The sequence below is a fragment of the Nelumbo nucifera genome, chromosome 1 (assembly GCF_055504915.1).
Source record: "Nelumbo nucifera cultivar China Antique chromosome 1, China Antique-T2T, whole genome shotgun sequence".
Lineage (NCBI taxonomy): Eukaryota > Viridiplantae > Streptophyta > Magnoliopsida > Proteales > Nelumbonaceae > Nelumbo > Nelumbo nucifera.
Genome location: NC_142649.1, coordinates 189,974,685 through 189,992,720, shown reverse-complemented (window position 1 = coordinate 189,992,720; position 18,036 = coordinate 189,974,685). Strand labels below are relative to the sequence as shown.

The following is an 18,036-nucleotide window of genomic DNA, read 5'->3' as shown; positions in this document are numbered from 1 at the left end:
GGGTAGCTCGGTACTACAATGCCAGATTCAAGAAGCAAAACTTCCACGTCGGTGACCTGGTTCTCCGCAAGGTCATGGTACCTGAGCCCGGCGTTGGCAAGCTCGGACCGAACTGGGAAGGACCCTACCAAGTAAAGAGAGTACTCGGAGGAGCGTACAAGCTCAAAACCCTGGAGGGTAGACAAATACCCGAGCATGGAACATCGTCAACTTAAGGTGATATTACCTGTAAATTACCGAACTAAGTGGACTATGAGCCACCCCCAAAGCCTAAGGGCCAGAATGCCAAGATAACAAGGACCTTGGCACCATAAGACCCAGTCGCCTCTTCGGCATGGGCAAATCCTAGGAAAGTATCCTAGCCAATGGGTTAAAGCGCCGAGCCGATAATGACCTCGACACCTCTTTAACGCAAAACCAAGTATTAGCGCCGAAAGAGCAGGCAAAACAGGTATGAAACCTGAGGTGCATAGCCCGCTCCGAGCTAGGCCTATTGAAGACAAACCGATAAATCGACCCAGGCGGAGAACAAATCAGGCGTATAGCCTTACTTTGTTAACTCGTCTCGAGAAACCCCCTCGCTTTGGGGACCTAATTCTAACAGTTCGGCAATATAGTCACTTCGGCAAAAGGAAAGAATGACTGCACAACACTTAAACAAAAAAGGTATTTCATTACCAATGTTTCGTTTACAATCTATTCAAAAAAAAAAAACACGAGCTCGCAGGCTCGACACATATCACTTTGTAAGCACACCTCCCTCGCCCAAAATATCAGTAGGAACTTCGCGGCACTCGGGGCGTCTGCTTCATCTTCAGAGTCCAAGTCGTTGTCAACTGCGAGAGCCATCTCCGGAGTGATATGCAAAGTGGTTATGGCATGGGTGTCGAGTTTGGGGTACGCATGCCTTATCATCCACCGACTCAGTTTGAAACCTCTCCGATATGAGCCCATCATCAGGTCGTCGAAGTGCTCCGACGCGATGTAATCATTGACGGCCTTCACTTTAGTGTCCTCGAGGGCCTAGAAGAAGATCTCGGACTTCTCCTTGATATCGGCCTTGAGGTATTCCACCTCGTGCTCCAAGGCCCCTTTTGACGTCGCGAGGTGCTTTACAATGAGCCTCAAGGCGTCGTTCTCTCTCTGGAGCCTCTCCAACTCATTCTTCTGAGCCAAAGTGTTGCCCTCAAGACAATGGATCCACTCCCAAGCTGCCCTCAGTTCGGCATGCGTTGCATGGGAAGCCTCTTCGGAAACCTATGCCCGCTTCAGACTCCTCTCTGATTGAAGAATTAGGGCGTGGATAGAGGAGTTCACCTGCCAAGTGAGAAACAAGTCAACCCGACGAGAAGAGAATAATACAGCATAAATAAAAAGACAAGGGAGACCACTTCGACTTACCACCATAGCATGAGACGTAGTGCGTGTGCCGATGTGACCTGGAGGAAGGTCAGCCCATGCCGAAACCTCCGCGGGATAGACGCCCTTCTTGCTCTTGCGGAGAGCACAGCTCGGAGTCAGCACACTACCAGCCCTCTCCTGTCTCCCCGAACTAGAGAGTATTGTCTGGGTATGGGAAGCTTCCGTGGTATCGACCTCCCGAGCTTCCGTGACCTCTGGGATAGGCTCGGCCACCTCGGGCTCCCTAGGAGACTCCAGGTTGATGATTGGAGGATAGCTTGGGACTTCGGACTCCACAGCCCGAGGAGACTCGATGCGAGCCCGCTTAGTAACCCGCTTCCTTCTCTTCATCCCATAAAGCAAGTTGACACCACGGGTCTTCTCCGCTTCCATGGCACATGCAAAAAGAGTTCGGCATCAGTAAAAAAAAAAAAAAAAAAAAAAAAAAAAAAAAAAAAAAAAAAAAAAAAAAACTGAGTAAAAAAACCTACCGGGACTCAGACCAGCCTGAATAAGCTTGGCCTCCGTAAGGTAATCTCCGCACTCGAGCCCAACCTGGGCCCAAGACTGGAAGGTCTCTGCCATGTCTTTATCTAACATGACAACAGGGTCAGGAACGGCCGCCCTCCAATGAGTGGGAAACGGCCACCCCGTAGCACTTCGTACCACGAAGTTGTCTCGCTTCCATGCCGGGACCTTACTTGGAAGCTTGTGTAGAAATTTAAATCCCGGGCGGGGAGACAGGTAATAGGCCCACCTGTGCTCGGGGAGGAAGCTCTATTGCTTCTTAAGCATAAGAAGGGCAGAAAAAATTTCTAAGTCTAGAGGAATGACGTGTTCACAACAGAGGGAGATGGTCCCAACGACATTGCGGATAGAGTTCGAGTGGAGCTGACCAACGGTGACGCCGAAGTGATTCAAGACTTCGACGATTAGGGGATGAAAAGGAAGGCGCAGCCCGGCAATGAGCTGCTCCCGGAAAATCATGATCTCATCCGAACCGTGATCCCAAGGGAAGTTGCCCGTAGGTAAACTATAAGTATACTCCTCGGGCAGGTTGAACTAACGAACAAGAGACCAAAGTCTCTCAAACGTCATAGTGGAGGGTCCGAACTTGTCTAGCATCTGAACTCGATGAGAAGTGGATTCCAGGCTGCCAGAGGTGACCCGGACTGAAGGCCCTACCTCCGGCTCATCCAGAAGGCTGTCGAAAGAGGCAATCCGACCCAAAGTCTCGGCCTCAGGCCCTCCTAAAAGAGTATCTAAGCTACCTGAACTAGACATTGAAAAGGAAAGGAAATTGAAAGAAGCTAAGGGGACTCACCAAGGAAAAGCTACCGAACTAGGAAAAGTGACGTGAGCTGAAGACCTTGAACGCAAGCTCAAGAAACAAGCACTGAATACTGGCAAAGGAAAAGTGACCAGGGCCCCCACTATTTATAGTCGCTATGCCCGTGCATCAACGGTCAAGATCAAAGCCATCCAACGGCTCTCAGAAAAATCGGCTGCACGACCCCCGAGGTGAAATCAGTTTAGCGCGAACTTTTGACGTCCGAAAATTGATAATCGTTTGACGTCCACGCGTGAGCTGTACGCAATCCGGGTTGACCTTTAGTCAAGCCGAGATGACCCTGGTCGAGCCAAGAGAATAGGCGGGTCAGACCGGAGAATCTCCAAACTGGACAAAGCACGCCACGGGACAAATCCACCTGTCAGTCCGTGAACTCCCCACGTCGGGTCAAGACCCCGGGCACAGGGAGTGGGGGGCAATTGATGGAGGTAGATTTGGCCCAACCCCTTGGCTATGCGACACGTGGAAGCAATCGGGTATGACCTGACAAGAGCGTCATCTCGGCACAGCGACAAAACCATATCCCAAAAAGAAGCCCGATCTCCCCAAGGAGAGGCCCCCAAGCTCCCTGAAAGGAATCCGCGCTTCCCAAGAGGTGGAACCCGAGCTCTCCCTAGAAGTCCCGAGCCTTGCAAGGAACCCCGCAAAGGGCAAAGCCCGGACTAACCCACCTCGGGTCAGTCCGGGCCACACCCCGGCACCTCAGAACAGCCCGGGCCACACTCCTATTCGGACTCAAGACTTCATCTCGTGCACCACTCCGACACCTCGGCTCCAGGTCGCGTGACTGAATAAACCGTACCTGACAAAGAAGCCCGTACTCTGAGGCAGCGCGCCTAACTGATCAGGGATTTGACAAATGACAACAGCACTCCAACGGCCACCTGCTACCACCATTTTAGTTGTTGTAGAGATGGCCCTGATAGAGAAGACAGTGGCGGTTATGCTTGACCCCCATAGAGGCGGTTATACCTGATCTTGTAGAGGCTTGGGAGTGAGTGCACTAGGGTGGTTATAAAAGGCCCTCTTCCCCCAGAGTAAAGGTAAGTGATATTTTTGTGCCTTCTGGTCTCAGAATCTCTCATTCTCCTTGCCTTTTCAAGAGTACTAACTTGAGCATCGAAGCATTCCCGCCGGGTTCCTCCCCCGGAATCTCTTGTTTCCTCCCTGTTTTAGGCATCTCCTGCTCCGTCAGAGGCAAGGTTACCGGTAGCTAGGACCAACCGGATCATGCATCATCAATTGTTATTTAATTTAGGGAAAATTCCCGATAAGTACCATGTACTTTGGCTCGAGTTACAATTTGGTCCCCAAACTTTAAAATGCAACAATCCAATACCCGAACTTTCAATTTGCGACATTCTGGTACCTAGCGTTAACTCACCATCAGTCAAAGCCATCACGTGAGATGATGTACAATTTAAATAATTTCATAATGCCAAAACTAACCTTTATGATAAAATTCTGATTTTACCCTTTTCCTTTCTTTTTACCCTATTCCCCTTTCTCTTCTATTTGGGTTGAAGGAACAAAGAGGAGAGGTGGCATTCATTGACCAACCATTCTTTTTCCCTCCAATTCAATTGAATTCTAAAATATAATCTACTTTGTGTTCAGTCTGTCACGGGGATGGATGAAAAGAACAGAGGTTGTTGAATCTTGAATGGCTCTATTCACTTGGTCATTGCTGAGAAAGATGAATGTGAACCAGAAGAAAATGTTGGGGTTTATAGGGAAGCACACTCGATTCATCTACAACAGCGACGATGAGATAGAAGGAGAAGAAGAGGTTGCAGAAATGAAAAGTTTATCACATGGTATCGTTCATTTGAAGGGTATGTCCACTCCGGAAGGGAAGCATCTTCGCTTCCTTGTAGAAGAATAGTAAAGAGGAGAGATGGACTTTCGATGGCAAGCAATATTGTAGGAGATTATGATCTCTATTTATTTTTTATTTTGTCTTTTATTAGAGGAACAAATTGTTGGAAGTGACACAACCTATTCGTTGAGGGGAATAGTCTATTTTTATTCTTAGTGTGCTGGTTGTCTTACAAAGTATAACTTCAAAATGAGTTAAAAATCTCCACTGTCGGTTCCACGGTTTACTACTTCCCGCAAGGCCATGTGGAGCAAGCTTCTTCTTCTCAAGATTTTAGTTCTCTAGCCTGCATCAGGCACATGATTCTGTGCAGAATCGTGTCGGTTATGTTCTTAGAGGATCCTGATACTGATGAGGTTTTTGCAAAAATACGTCTTGAACTGTTGGATCGATCGTTTTCCAGAATGATTCGTATACCGCCGGTTGTAACGGGATTGTCATAGGACAGTGACATTAAGGATTCTAAGAAAAAGATTTTGTCATTCTCGAAGATCTTGACACCAAGTGGTGCAAACAATGGAGGTGGGTTTTTGGTTCCCAGGTTTTGTGTAGATTCAATATTCCCCCACTGCACATTTACCATGGGATGCACCGTGAGGTCAAGCGCCAATATGGACTGTGTTCGGTGGAATTAACATGTTGGGTCTGTGCTCTGTGGATTCTCCCATTGTGAAAATGGAAGAGGGGTTTGGAAGTGGAGAGGGGTTCTTGAGGAGTAGCAGGTGCAGGGTTCCAACTGAATCTATAGTAGAGGCTGCTGAATTAGCGGGAGTAAATAGGCCTTTTGAGGTTGTTTATTATCCGAGGGCAGGCTCATCGGATTTTGTGGTCAAGGCAGAGGCGGAAGAGGAGTCCCTCAATATAGTGGTCATTTTTGTCATTTCAAAAATGACTCAAATTCTGTTATTGAAAAATGAAATGGGTATTTTTGTCTTTTTATGCTAATTACTGAATTGTTGCAAAACTAAAAGTTTGGGTACTAGATTGTCACATTTTAAAGTTCAGGGACCAAATTGTCACTCGAGCCAAATTAAAGGGTATTGATCGAGAAATTTCCCTTTAATTTACTATTAGTTAATTAGTTATAGAAAATTATTAAAATTGTAGGGATGGCAATTTTCCCAGTAAAACTATGGGGCCCTACCTTGCCTCACCCGGAACGAGGCAAGTTTTCTCAAATCTTAAATGGGGATGGGGTGGAAATAGAGAAAATATTTTTGCCCCAAATTAGGGATGGGGTTTGCATGTAATTCCCCAAACCCGATGATAAATTAGTAAAATATCCGTAGGTTTAATATTATTTTTAAAATATCTCTAAGTTTTCCTCATATTCTTATAATCCTAGGATCAAGGATTTAAATATCAGTATCGGCCTATGGCGGTACAGGATATGCTATAAACAGAAGCGTATCCCATAGGTACAGATTTGTATCGGCCTGTATCGCATTGTATCGGTCGCTACGATACAAACCGCTATGCATTGATACGTAGTATTTCTTTATAAAAAGTGCAAATATGATGATAAGAACTCGGATACCAAAGTGCACCCAGAGCTTTACACCTTAAGTGCAATTCTAAGCCACTAATCCACGTTTATCCTTATGATAATAAACCAAATAAAATAAACTTTATTAACTTCTGTCTCTACATGCACTTTTTTTAATCTTTATTACCAAAAAAAACTCTAGCTAAAATTTCAAAACAAATACAAGGAAAAACTAAAATTTCAAAAGAATAATATTCAAAAACAATATTTTATAAACTAATACAATAAATAATCTATCAAATCCATGTTTATATAAAAAGATGATTTTTAATATCAAGAAAATTATACAAATAAAATATTAAGAATAGAACAATTATTTTAATACTTAAAATTTATAAATTTTCAAATGATATGCATATTAAAATTATTGTATATATTTACAAATTATTAATTATTTTAATTTATATCAATAAGTAATAACAACATATTTATTATTTATAAAATATTTAAGAATATAACATTAAATTGAATTTATCAAATCCATTAATCTATATTTATTTCAAAAATTTATTTTTCATATTAAAAAAATTATATAAATAAAATATTAATTAAATAATGATTATTTTATTAATTTAAAATTATGAATTTTGATATGATATTTATATTATAAATTTTAACAAATTTAATATACTTTAAGTTGAGATTATATTTTTATACATTATTAATTAATATTTTAATTTGTATTTGAGAATTTAATATTTAGTTGACTTTTGTTAATGTTAAAAAATAAAAATAAAAATAATTTATGTAAAATTAAAATATAATAGGTGCATATGCTTAGTGCCTTGGACTCTTGATTGATGCATTATAAATAAAAGGGTAAAATACAAAGACCTCCCCTAAAGTTTCTAACAATCATAAAAACCTCCCCTATAGTTTCACTTTAGCAAAAACCTTCCCTCTATTTTTAAAAAATTCAACAAATACCTCCCTTCCGTCAATGACCAAGAAGGAAAACATTAAAGAGATGATCATTTTTTCAAAATACCTATTTTACCCTTTTACAAATTAATGTGCATATGTTTTTACTAAAATAGCCCTATCTCAGCAACTCCATAATCCGCTCGATCATTGTTCCTCTTCTCCAACTACTTCACCATTAAAGCGTTCACGGAGTCTCACACGAGAAATTTGTAGGTTCTTCTCACAGAAAATCTGTAGGTTCTTCAACTGCTTCGCCCTTCTGTCATTGACCAAGACAGAAAACGTTAAAGAGATGATACCATCTGATTGGTGATTCAGAACCTCTGCTCTTCCAACCCGTTGATTTGTTTTGGGTAGAAAAGATGGGTGGTAGTGATTTTTCGAAGCATTCTCCAGTAAACCCCATAAGGAGTGAATCCGATGGCTCAATTGAACATCAATCTGTAAGTTGACTCCTCCACAGGACAATCAACAAAGACAAAGCTGTTCAAGATCTCTTTCACTACATCGAGGTTGCAAGTGACGATGACACGAGACTCTCTGAGATTGAAAGCCATAGGCCAACTGGCTCTACATTGCTCCGTCACAGTTGCCAGCCGGCGGTGCACGAGGCCAGCCATAAGATTCTTTCGCTACATCGAGGTTACAAGTGACGATGACACGAGACTCTCCGAGATTGAAAGCCATGAGCCAACTGGCTCTGCACTGCTCCGTCACAGTTGCCAGCCGACGGTGCACGAGGCCAGCCATAAGATTCATGCTTCCAAACACAGGGAATCCTCTCGACCCTGGTATTGGCTTGGCTCTGGTTCCTTTCTTCCACCAATACCTTCCCTAGGTGGGTCCACCTAGGTAAGCCCAGTAAAGAAGAGCCACTGTTAAACAAGCTAAACCCAAGAGGAGTAAAGAGGAGAGGAGATTAGCAAGCGAATTTTGCTTTGGACCCAGAGGAGAGGAAGGACCTACAGATTTCTTGTGTGAGACTCCGTGAGAAGAACCTATAGATTTCTCATGCAAGACTCCGTGAGAAGAACCAACAGATTTTCCATGAGAAGAACCTACAGATTTCTCATGCGAGACTCCGTGAATGCTTTAATGGCGAAGCAGTTGAAGAAGATTAATAGTGTTCGAGCGGATTATTATGGAGTGTACTGCCATTCTGTCACTATGCGTGTGAGGAAGAAGATGAGCAATGTCTGAGTGACAGGGCTATTTTAGTAAAAACATATGCACATTAATTCATAAAAGGATAAAATAGGTATTTTGAAAAAAATGATCATCTCTTTAACGTTTTTCGTCTTGGTCATTGACGGAAGGGAGGTATTTGTTGAATTTTTCAAAAATAGAAGGGAGGTTTTTGCTAAAATGAAACTATAAGGGAGGTTTTTATGATTGTCAGAAATTCTGGGAGGTTTTTGTATTTTACCCTAAATAAAATTATATGATATCTATGCATCCTGATATTAATTATAATATATTTCTTCATATACATCACTAAAATATACATTTCCTATGTATTTATATACTATTTGTGATTATTTTGATCTTAAATTTAATGATGTTATTGTATTTATGGAATTTGTATGTATTTTCATAGTGTATCCATGCATTTTCATATTTTTCTTCTGTATCCATGTGTTTCCTAAGCGTATCCGTATTCATATATGTATCCGAGTTGTCTGATACGATACCCGATACTGATACTTTAATATTTACCTAGATTCCATAATTTCATTTATAAAATACCCCCAAATTGTCATAATCCAATTTCTAAAATACCCCCAAATTCTCAAAATCCTATTTGTAAAATATCCAAAAATTAGATTTTTTTAGATGGTTAAATTAGAGTAAGGAAAACTTGAGGAATCAAGATTCCCCATCCCCGACGGGGAATGGGTGCCTCGCCCCGAATTCGAGCAAGGATTGAGTAGAGTGTATTGACTTACAGGGTGAGAGATAGGGAGGATTGCCCCACCCCGTGCATCACACGACCCCTTGCTCTGACTTTCAACCAGATCTGGTTAACTGATCCAATCCGAAAGCCTAGTTTCAATCAAATCCGATCAACCGATTCAGCCGAAATCTGAAATCTGAAATCTGATAGAGGGTTATCCGGATCCACAAAAAGATTCGGATTCGGATCTCCGATCCATTTGCACCGTTACATTTTGCAGGTACCCTCTTTGAAACCCCCCGCCCCATTTGGGGCCGTTTCAATTTTAATAACCGCTAAAATGGCTGATGGGTTATCAGAAACAATCCATGAGTCTAGAAGTGGAGAGGGTTACTATATTCCTTAATTTTATTTATTTAATTATTTTAATCAACAAAACAATAATTTTGTCTGTTCTGTTCACCAATTTCAGCGTTATCAAACAACCCATGAGTCTAGAAGCGGATGGGTTTTATCACCTGAAAAAACAAAAACAAAGGGCGATGGTTCAATGAGCGACTCAATAACTAATGACCATAATAAATGTAAACAGATAGAGATCTCAAGGTTTGGGTCAGGCTGGCTGATATTAATATATACCATTACCGACAAAACCATCCACTCCCCCGCACAAAACAATCAAAACAAGAGCAGAAATAGAATCAGCAGAGAGCAGAGTGAGTAGCCACCAGACAGTACGAGTATGGAATCCTAGGAATTAGGATTATCTGTAATGGCATCATCCTTCGAGCACTCAGAAGTGACGCGACGACGACGACAGGTGGCTCTGGTACAGACCAGATCAGAGAGAGTGAGAGACAGCAACGACAACGAGGATGTTGTCGTAATTAAATGTCCTTTTCGGGGGCAAAGTTGTAAACTTTTAAGGATGCATTCATTCAGAATTTCAGATCAAAGCTCTACCCTTCACCTACGGTTCTCTACGACCTGGCCCCTGGGAAATTCAGATCAAACTAACCAAACAAAGGAATAACAAAACGCGTATCAGGCGTTTTGATACTTATTTTTTTTTATTTTCAAAATTGATTCAGAGGAGTGAGTCGATCTAGGATTCCTTCATCCCCTGAACCGGTCAAACTCTTATATCAGCCCATATTAAACCTTGGCCTAACCCTAATAACAGCCAAACAACAGCAGATGACCTTTTCGTCATCTCCTTTTGCAAGTTACTGGAGATATTCTATAATTGCTGTAGATATCAACTTTTGGATGTGCCCTTATCGAATCCGGATCTCCTGCCAATAAAATACAATCTACTAATATCTGATACCACACATCACACGCCTTTATCACCGATTGAATTACCAGTTACGTGAGGAGAAGATCTGGACTCAGCAGGAATACGTGGATGATACATCACACGTTCAAGTTGCATATAAGTAATTTTTAATTTATTTTGTTTATATTAAATTCATTTTATTAATAAAATGCAGGATGCACACGATCCGATTGAATTAATCAAAATTGGATATACTTATATCCGTTCAATCCGTTTGCAGCCTAAAAAGTAGGAATTGGGCTGGGCTGATTAGGGCACGTTTCAATTTTGATAAATGGGGTACTGCCCTTAAAAAAGAAAAAGACAAAAGGTATCCCTATTCGATACGTAGTCGTGACTATCTTTATCCTTTCAGAATACCGCTTGTGGCTTATTGGCCAGATTTAATGATTATCATTTATCAATTTATTAATAAACAGAAAAACGACTAGATTTATCAGAACATGGATGTCCCTCTCATGCTCCTATTATTATAATGTAAAGTTCTTCTCCTCTGCTTTTGTTATTATTTCACCAACATCTTCCCTTCTTCCTGTCTTCCACCGGATCGTCCTCTGTTTTCGCTCCTGTTTCTTCTTCTTCTTCTTCTTCTTCTTCTTCTTCTTCTTCTTCTTCTTTCTTCTTGTTTTTGTTACTGTTTCAGTTTCTATATTTGCTCTCCTTCGCGCAGTGTTAAGACTCTCGCACGTTAGCATCAAGATGGCTCAACGCACTTCAGGTGCCCAGCTATGAATTTTGATTCTTGATTTGGTTGTGGTTCGAATTCATTTCTATTAAAAAATCCAACCTTCTTGTTGTTTCTTTTCTTTTTTTAATTCGAGATTTGTTATCTGAGACAAACCGGTAGCATGATTGTTTATCTCTGTCTCTTTGCCTTTCATTTTGACCTCCCCTGTTTATTTACTCCTCTTTTTTCCTGATTGGTATTTTATTCTTGTTCCCTTAAAATATACAAGAAACAATCTTGGAAATTGAATCTGTTGGAGATGTGGGTTTCTCTTTGCTTTCCGGATCAACTTATCCAAAGAATAAAACAGGAAAGGATAAGAGAAAAAGGGAAAGAATAAATGTTTTAATGACATATCCTGGAAGAACTCGGAGCTAGTTAGATTGGCAGAGTGGATTTGAGTATTTATCTGAACTTGTATACATAGTAGATTTTAATAAATCTGGTCTTTTCAACTGCAAGATGATGCAGGTTTGTTGCAGCTGGTCTACTGACTACCCGGAGTGTTGCTCTGGGTTCAAAAGTTTTAAGTCAGGGGATTAGTGAGAAGATATAAGCTGTAAATAAGTGAAAACAATGGTTTATCTCCGACTTGCCGGGTTTCAATCTGGTTTCTCTTGGAATCTCCTCACCACCCTCTAAGTGATTGACCGCATTCAGTATTCCTTTTGTAACAAATTGGTCTAGTTGTGTTTTTCTTGATGTTAACTGACCTATCTTTTTACATTGTTGAGGTCATACGAACTTGTACTGTAAATCGCCTACGCTTCCGTTAGTAAAGAAATATATTTCCTAGCTTTGCTTTTGCTATCTCATATGAAAAATGGTAGTGTATTCTGTCAAGCTCGGATGCTGTAACTCAACTTGTCTGGAATAGATTTTAAGATTTTGGGTGCATTGGTCTGGTGCCTGATCTAGAATATAGTGTTTTCTTTTCTGAGTAGGATGGAGTACTGTTTTCCATCTATTCTGCAGCATAATATCTATTGAAGCTCCAAAGCCTTCCCTGTTAATAATGGGATTAAATCATTTGGAAATAAGTTCTTGCTGACTTTGGGGTAATTGTTTTTGTGTAGATGCATCTAAATCTCTTCCTGCTGATAAAAGAGGGGGGACCCAAGGAAATAACTCACTCGTTGTTTGTTTTGGGGAGATGTTGATAGATTTTGTTCCAACTGTTAATGGAGTTTCACTTGCAGAAGCACCTACATTTAAGAAAGTTCCAGGTGGGGCTCCAGCTAATGTTGCTGTTGGGATATCAAGACTGGGAGGATCATCAGCTTTTATTGGCAAGGTTCATTTGATCATCTCTGCAGTCAGGACCAGGACTTCTTTCATCTTTATTTTATGCTACGCACAAGCTATCATATTATTTTCTTTTTTTCTTTTAGATTCATTCCAGAAACTCTGGTATTTTGCCATTTATGGAGCCAGTTGCAGAACTTAATTTTGACACTTGTGTAACAGGTAGGTGATGATGAGTTTGGGCACATGTTAGCTGACATTTTGAAGCAAAATAATGTCAACATTTCTGGCGTGCGGTTTGATTCTGGTGCACGGACTGCTCTAGCATTTGTTACACTTAGAGCTGATGGCGAGCGAGAATTTTTGTTTTTCCGCCATCCAAGTGCAGATATGCTTCTTCGTGAGTCAGAACTTGATGTGGGCCTTATTAAGAAGGTAATTAGAGTTGGTGGTCTCTTATTTATTATGTGGATATGGAACTTCTTTTTCTTCTTTCAATGGTGAAACATGATAAAATGTTACTGATCCAAAAAAAAATGAAACATGATAAAATGTTGTTAATGATTTAAACCTCAAAACTGTTATTAATATACAGAAAATTCTTCTTTGTCTCTTTATATCTGAACAAATGCAAATGCAGGCAACTATCTTTCATTATGGCTCAATTAGTTTGATTGAGGAACCATGTCGTTCAACACATCTTTCTGCAATGAACATTGCAAAAAGGTCCGGTAGCATCCTCTCTTATGATCCAAATTTGAGATTGCCACTATGGCCATCAGCGGAGGCTGCTAGGCAGGGCATAATGAGTATATGGGACCAAGCAGACATCATCAAGGTATAACTTCTAAAAGTATGACATTTAACATTGAAATGGAAAATATATATTTTTTTTGAAGAAAAGGTAAAGTATTGATTGTATTCATTTAAAAAAAGGCCATGTACATAAAATCTTTACAAGTTAGAATTTTGATCACTCCTGCCCTGCCAGCCTTACAAAAACAAAATGGCAGGGTCCAAATAATTTGATGGGCAACTCCTTTGAATTGCTCTGTTGCAGCCAACCAGGAATGGATAGTGCCCAGAATCTTCCTGATTTGATCTTCCAAGGAGTTACTCCTATTCTGAAATACTCTCTGATTCCTCTCCCTCCAAATACACCAAGACAATACAGCTGGCATAGAGCTCCACAATTTTCTACCCTTCTCTCATTCAAGCCTTTCCCTTTGATCATATATTTAAAATAAATGGTCATATTTTTAAAATAAGTGTAAAATAATTTTCAATGAAAAGAAATCATTAATCCTATATTTAAATAAGAGCTGAATCATCTTTTGAACTATTTGCAGATAAGCGAGGAAGAAATCTCATTCTTGACGGGAGGTGATGATCCTTATGATGATAATGTGGTGTTAAAGAAGCTTTTCCGTCCTAATCTTAAACTTTTGCTTGTAACTGAAGGGCAAAAAGGATGCAGGTATTACACCAAGGTAAGCATATGGCTTTTCTTGGCTAGGATTTTAAATATTAACTGGAAGCCCTCCTTGAAAAATAATCCTTTTTTACCTACATTTTGATGTTATGGAATAGGTCCATGAAGGTGAAGTTTCTTAATGGTTCCTAAATCCTAAGCATGTTGTATTTGTATGTGCATTTACCAGACTGTATTTAACGAGGAATGCAGACTGGTTTAAACATGATTTCTCAAAGAATATTCACAGGAAAAAAACTCATCGGCTATCTGGATTCTCTTTGATTAAGAGCCATAAAGCATCCTTCTTATGCCTCAAAAGCATCATAAAGAAATCCAGTACTTTTTTCTGTTGCTTCAGGAGTATCAAATTGAAAAAATTGCACTTCGTGTTGGTACTTGTTAATGGCACCTAATTATGAAACACTAATTCACTAAATGTATCCTTAGATTGAGAACTTTTGGATCCTGCAGGAGTTGTGATTGTGTTTGGCAAACCACTGGATTTCCCTTGAATTAATTCACTATAGCATTATTTATCATTTACCTTCTCTTTGTAATTAACCCATATTGCAGGAATTTAAGGGTAAGGTTGGTGGTGTTAAAGTTAAATCCATTGACACAACTGGTGCTGGTGATGCATTTGTCAGTGGGATACTGAGCAGTTTGGCATCTGACCTAAATCTGTATAAGGTACCTTTTCTCTCCTTGCATAAATCATTGGTGTCTGTCTATTGTTTATGTTGCTCATTAAGATTAGCGTTTTATCATACAGTAGTAGACTAGTAGTTAGCAAAATCTAGTACAATTCTTAGTTCTCCATTCTCTTTTCCGTTCCTGTTTCTACTGCCACTTTTCATATTGTTTGACTCTGCTTTTTTTAGTATGTTTCAGTATTGATCATTTTCTTTAGGGATTTTCATTTCATGAGTTTATTCCAAATGGTCTGTTTGTGACTGATTTAGATATTGGCATTATAATCTGCCAGTAATCCCCAAAAGTATTTGTTCCTTGAGCTTGCCTCGTTACCTTGCCACAAAATGAATGTTTTTTCTTTCTTTTGTAATTGTTGCATATGACTTTTCACCATTTTCTTCATTGGTGCTAAAATAACTTATGTTGTCTACTTGCTTGATTTCTGGACCTTATAAATATTTTATTTTTGGGTATCAGTCTCAAAGATGTCAGCTAGCTAACTTGGTAAAATGCATGCACATTGTTTCTGCAGACTTGTTGACAGAAAATAGGTGGGGTTATAGCTGAGTTGTATTGATTTGATTTGAGTTGTTTTGTTGATTCCAGACCTTAGTCCTATATTAATCTTATAGGCCCGCCTTGCTTACAAACTAAAATAAATTAATGATTAATCAAAAGGAATAGGAGATTTATGATTTTATTCCATTTAAAGAAGATGATTTTGAAGTTCCACAAGTTGGAATGATGATTTTAAGTGGACATTTTAATGGATGAGACATTCTATTAGGCTTGACTTAAAATGTTTCACAAAGGAAAAGGTCCATGGGTTGGAAATCATCCAGTTGTTTGATCAATTGTACTCAAGGATAAAAATTTGTGTTATTATGAACAGAGAATACATAATATGCTGCATTATAAGATGTAAGGTTGCTGCAACATGATGTTCTTAGAAAGAGCCAGGAATTCTCCTTGGAGGTGTGCAAAACAAATGCAGTGGAAGCATTTTTCTTTAATTGTGCTCTGTCTACTTGAGAGAAGGCAATGATGGATATGGCCTTTTAAGAGCACTAAATTTACATACGAGTATTTCATATACCCTACATTTACTTAATGAAAGCCTGTGTAGCCTCTTTGAACTTACTCAGTGCAAATTTCCAAGCCATGATGATAACATCTCCCATCTCCCATGATGGCATAATGATGAAGTAATGATGCCTGGACATGGATGACATGGACACAAATTTGGGAAACAGGGAGATGAAAGATGACATTATTTCCTAAGATTTTGGAGACAAATATGGGTGTAGGTACCCATTTATCATGCTTATATATCTAGTTTTTGAAACTAAGTGACATATCTGAATATGTATATCTTGCTAAATTTAATTAAGCTTCTAACATATACATATTAATTTGTTCAAACATATCATTTCACATGTTCTAAAAGTGTTATAACACCATAAAATATATTGTAGAAGTGTCCATGCAGTGTCTATTGTCATATTGGGTACAAACTATGTCCAACACTGGTATGCTGAGCATGTACAGGTGTCCAGGTATCATAGTGAAGAAGTGGATCATTTTTACTGCTCTCATACCAAATGATGTAGGGTTGACTACTCTGAAGGAAGTTACCCAATGTTGGTCCCGTCCATCTGGGGTCTTGGAAGGGGTGGACTTGATATGGTCCTAACCTTTGGCAATTCGTTTTTAGGCTCATACCCATGTTTTCACATTTGTTGCCCTGAGATTTTACTATTACACCAAGCAATAGCCCCTGAAGGGTTGACCACTCTCATACCAATTAATGTGTGACTAATATGATCTAAGGAACTTATAAAAAAAAAATGATCTAAGGCTAAAGTTTGTAGCAAAATTCCGGGGGAAAGCTGAAAAAAAATTGATGTTTTTGAGAGTTTAGGTCCAAGGTTCAGGGTTATGATATTTGATTAAGGAGATTTATCTAGGGTTATAGGGTTATGATATTTGATTAAAAAGCTATTCTAGGGTTGAAACTCATATAATATGCAGAAATTTCTAAAAAAAAAAAATTCTAAGGAGGTGGATTGAATATGGAAGAGTTCTAAGATGGTTTGGTACGAAAAGATGATATTCCTAGAATTGGTAACTTTTGGAAACTGCAGTTTTTAGTTGGGTTTTTTGAAATTTGGTTTAATGTGATAATAGGGGCTTAAATATAGGGGTGGCTTAATCAAACTTGGGATTCACCAGGGTTTTATAGGGATTATTTAGAGAAATTATTTGAAGTGTGTAAGGTTAAAATTTGGAGGAAATTGAAAAGAGATGCATATATACCAAGTTGGAAGACATACTTGCTGGTCTTTCTTGGATGGACATGCATGTGCACCAAGTTTCTATTCATCTTCATCACCATATCTAGAACCAGTGGTCTCTTGCCAGAAAAAAAAATGAAAAAAAAAGAACCAGTAGTCTATGTTAATTACTTTTAATAAGCCAAGCCTATGTTTCTGGCATCTGCATACACTATGTGTATTCATGCACGGATGCCCCTGTGACACTTGAGAGTAGGAGAGAGGATATCTGTAGTTTCTAAATCTGAGAAGGTGAAAGGCCTAGATCATGTAGATAAATAAATGAAATTATAGTGTTACAGAAGAGTCTGCAGTCACCTTCTAAGGTTAAAAATTCACATGGTCTTAACTGATACATTTATTATGTGCTTAAGATGCTTTGTGTTTTTCCGCAGGATGAGAAGCGGTTAAGGGAAGCTATTTTATTTGCAAATGCCTGTGGTGCCCTCACGGTTACAGAAAGAGGAGCAATTCCTGCCATGCCCACAAGACAAGCAGTCCTTCAAATCTTGTCCACATAAGATGCATGATCAGAAAGCATCATCCCTCATGTGAATTGTATCCAACTAATGTTGTTTGAGTTTCCCTTTCCAAGGCTTGATCTCTGTTCCTGCCTTGCCCACAAGAGATGCACTCCTTCAAATCTTGCCCAAGCTAGATGCATGATCAGAAAGCATCATCCCTCCTTTAAATTTGTTGTATCCAACTAATGCAGCTTGAGATTCCTTTCTAAGGAGTGATATCTGTTCTTCATTTGGTTCTTTTTTCAGTCCCAGTTTGTCACTTAAGCAAATTGGTACGGCCATTGATTTTATCATTTTTACTTGCAGTGAAGCATGCTAAATAAATTGAGGTAGCAGGATTAGAAGGGGGAAAATGCAGTTCACCTCGCTTCTGAGAGTGTATTTAAACCAATTACTTACACATCTGATCTTCTTGGTAGATCAGCCATTTAAATCATCCCATGGTAGATATCCCATCTTAACAAGCGCAGAAGTCAATTATTGGACCTCTCTTGCTTCAAAGGCATTGAAAAATAAAATGTAGTACAAATGAAGAAGTAATGCTCTGCTGCCATGTTGAATCAACCTTTTTTTTTCTTGTTCGTTTGAAAATTCAATGCTTATATTTGCAGAGAAGATAGAATCTTCTCTTCCCTGCATATCCTGAGAGTCTCCTTTTCTTTAAAGGTTGTTCAGAGAAAGTTACTCCAAAAATTGGATCCATGCA

General features: G+C 39.5%; 1 protein-coding gene across 2 annotated transcripts; it reads left to right on the top strand.

The window, feature by feature from the left end:
- Positions 1-10,799: 10,799 nt before the first annotated feature.
- LOC104596223 (pfkB-like carbohydrate kinase family protein) lies at positions 10,800-17,683 on the top strand. Of its 2 annotated transcripts, XM_088895684.1 has the most exons (8): positions 10,867-10,921; positions 10,952-11,052; positions 12,138-12,355; positions 12,529-12,741; positions 12,947-13,144; positions 13,656-13,796; positions 14,354-14,470; positions 17,202-17,683. In XM_088895684.1, exons 2-8 carry the CDS (start codon positions 11,034-11,036, stop codon positions 17,325-17,327), a joined length of 1,032 nt encoding a protein of 343 aa, XP_088751810.1. In that variant the 5' UTR covers positions 10,867-10,921; positions 10,952-11,033; the 3' UTR covers positions 17,328-17,683. The 2 variants fall into 2 exon arrangements, with proteins under 2 accessions (XP_010255595.1, XP_088751810.1); XM_010257293.2 differs by having other exon boundaries at positions 10,800-11,052.
- Positions 17,684-18,036: the final 353 nt, after the last annotated feature.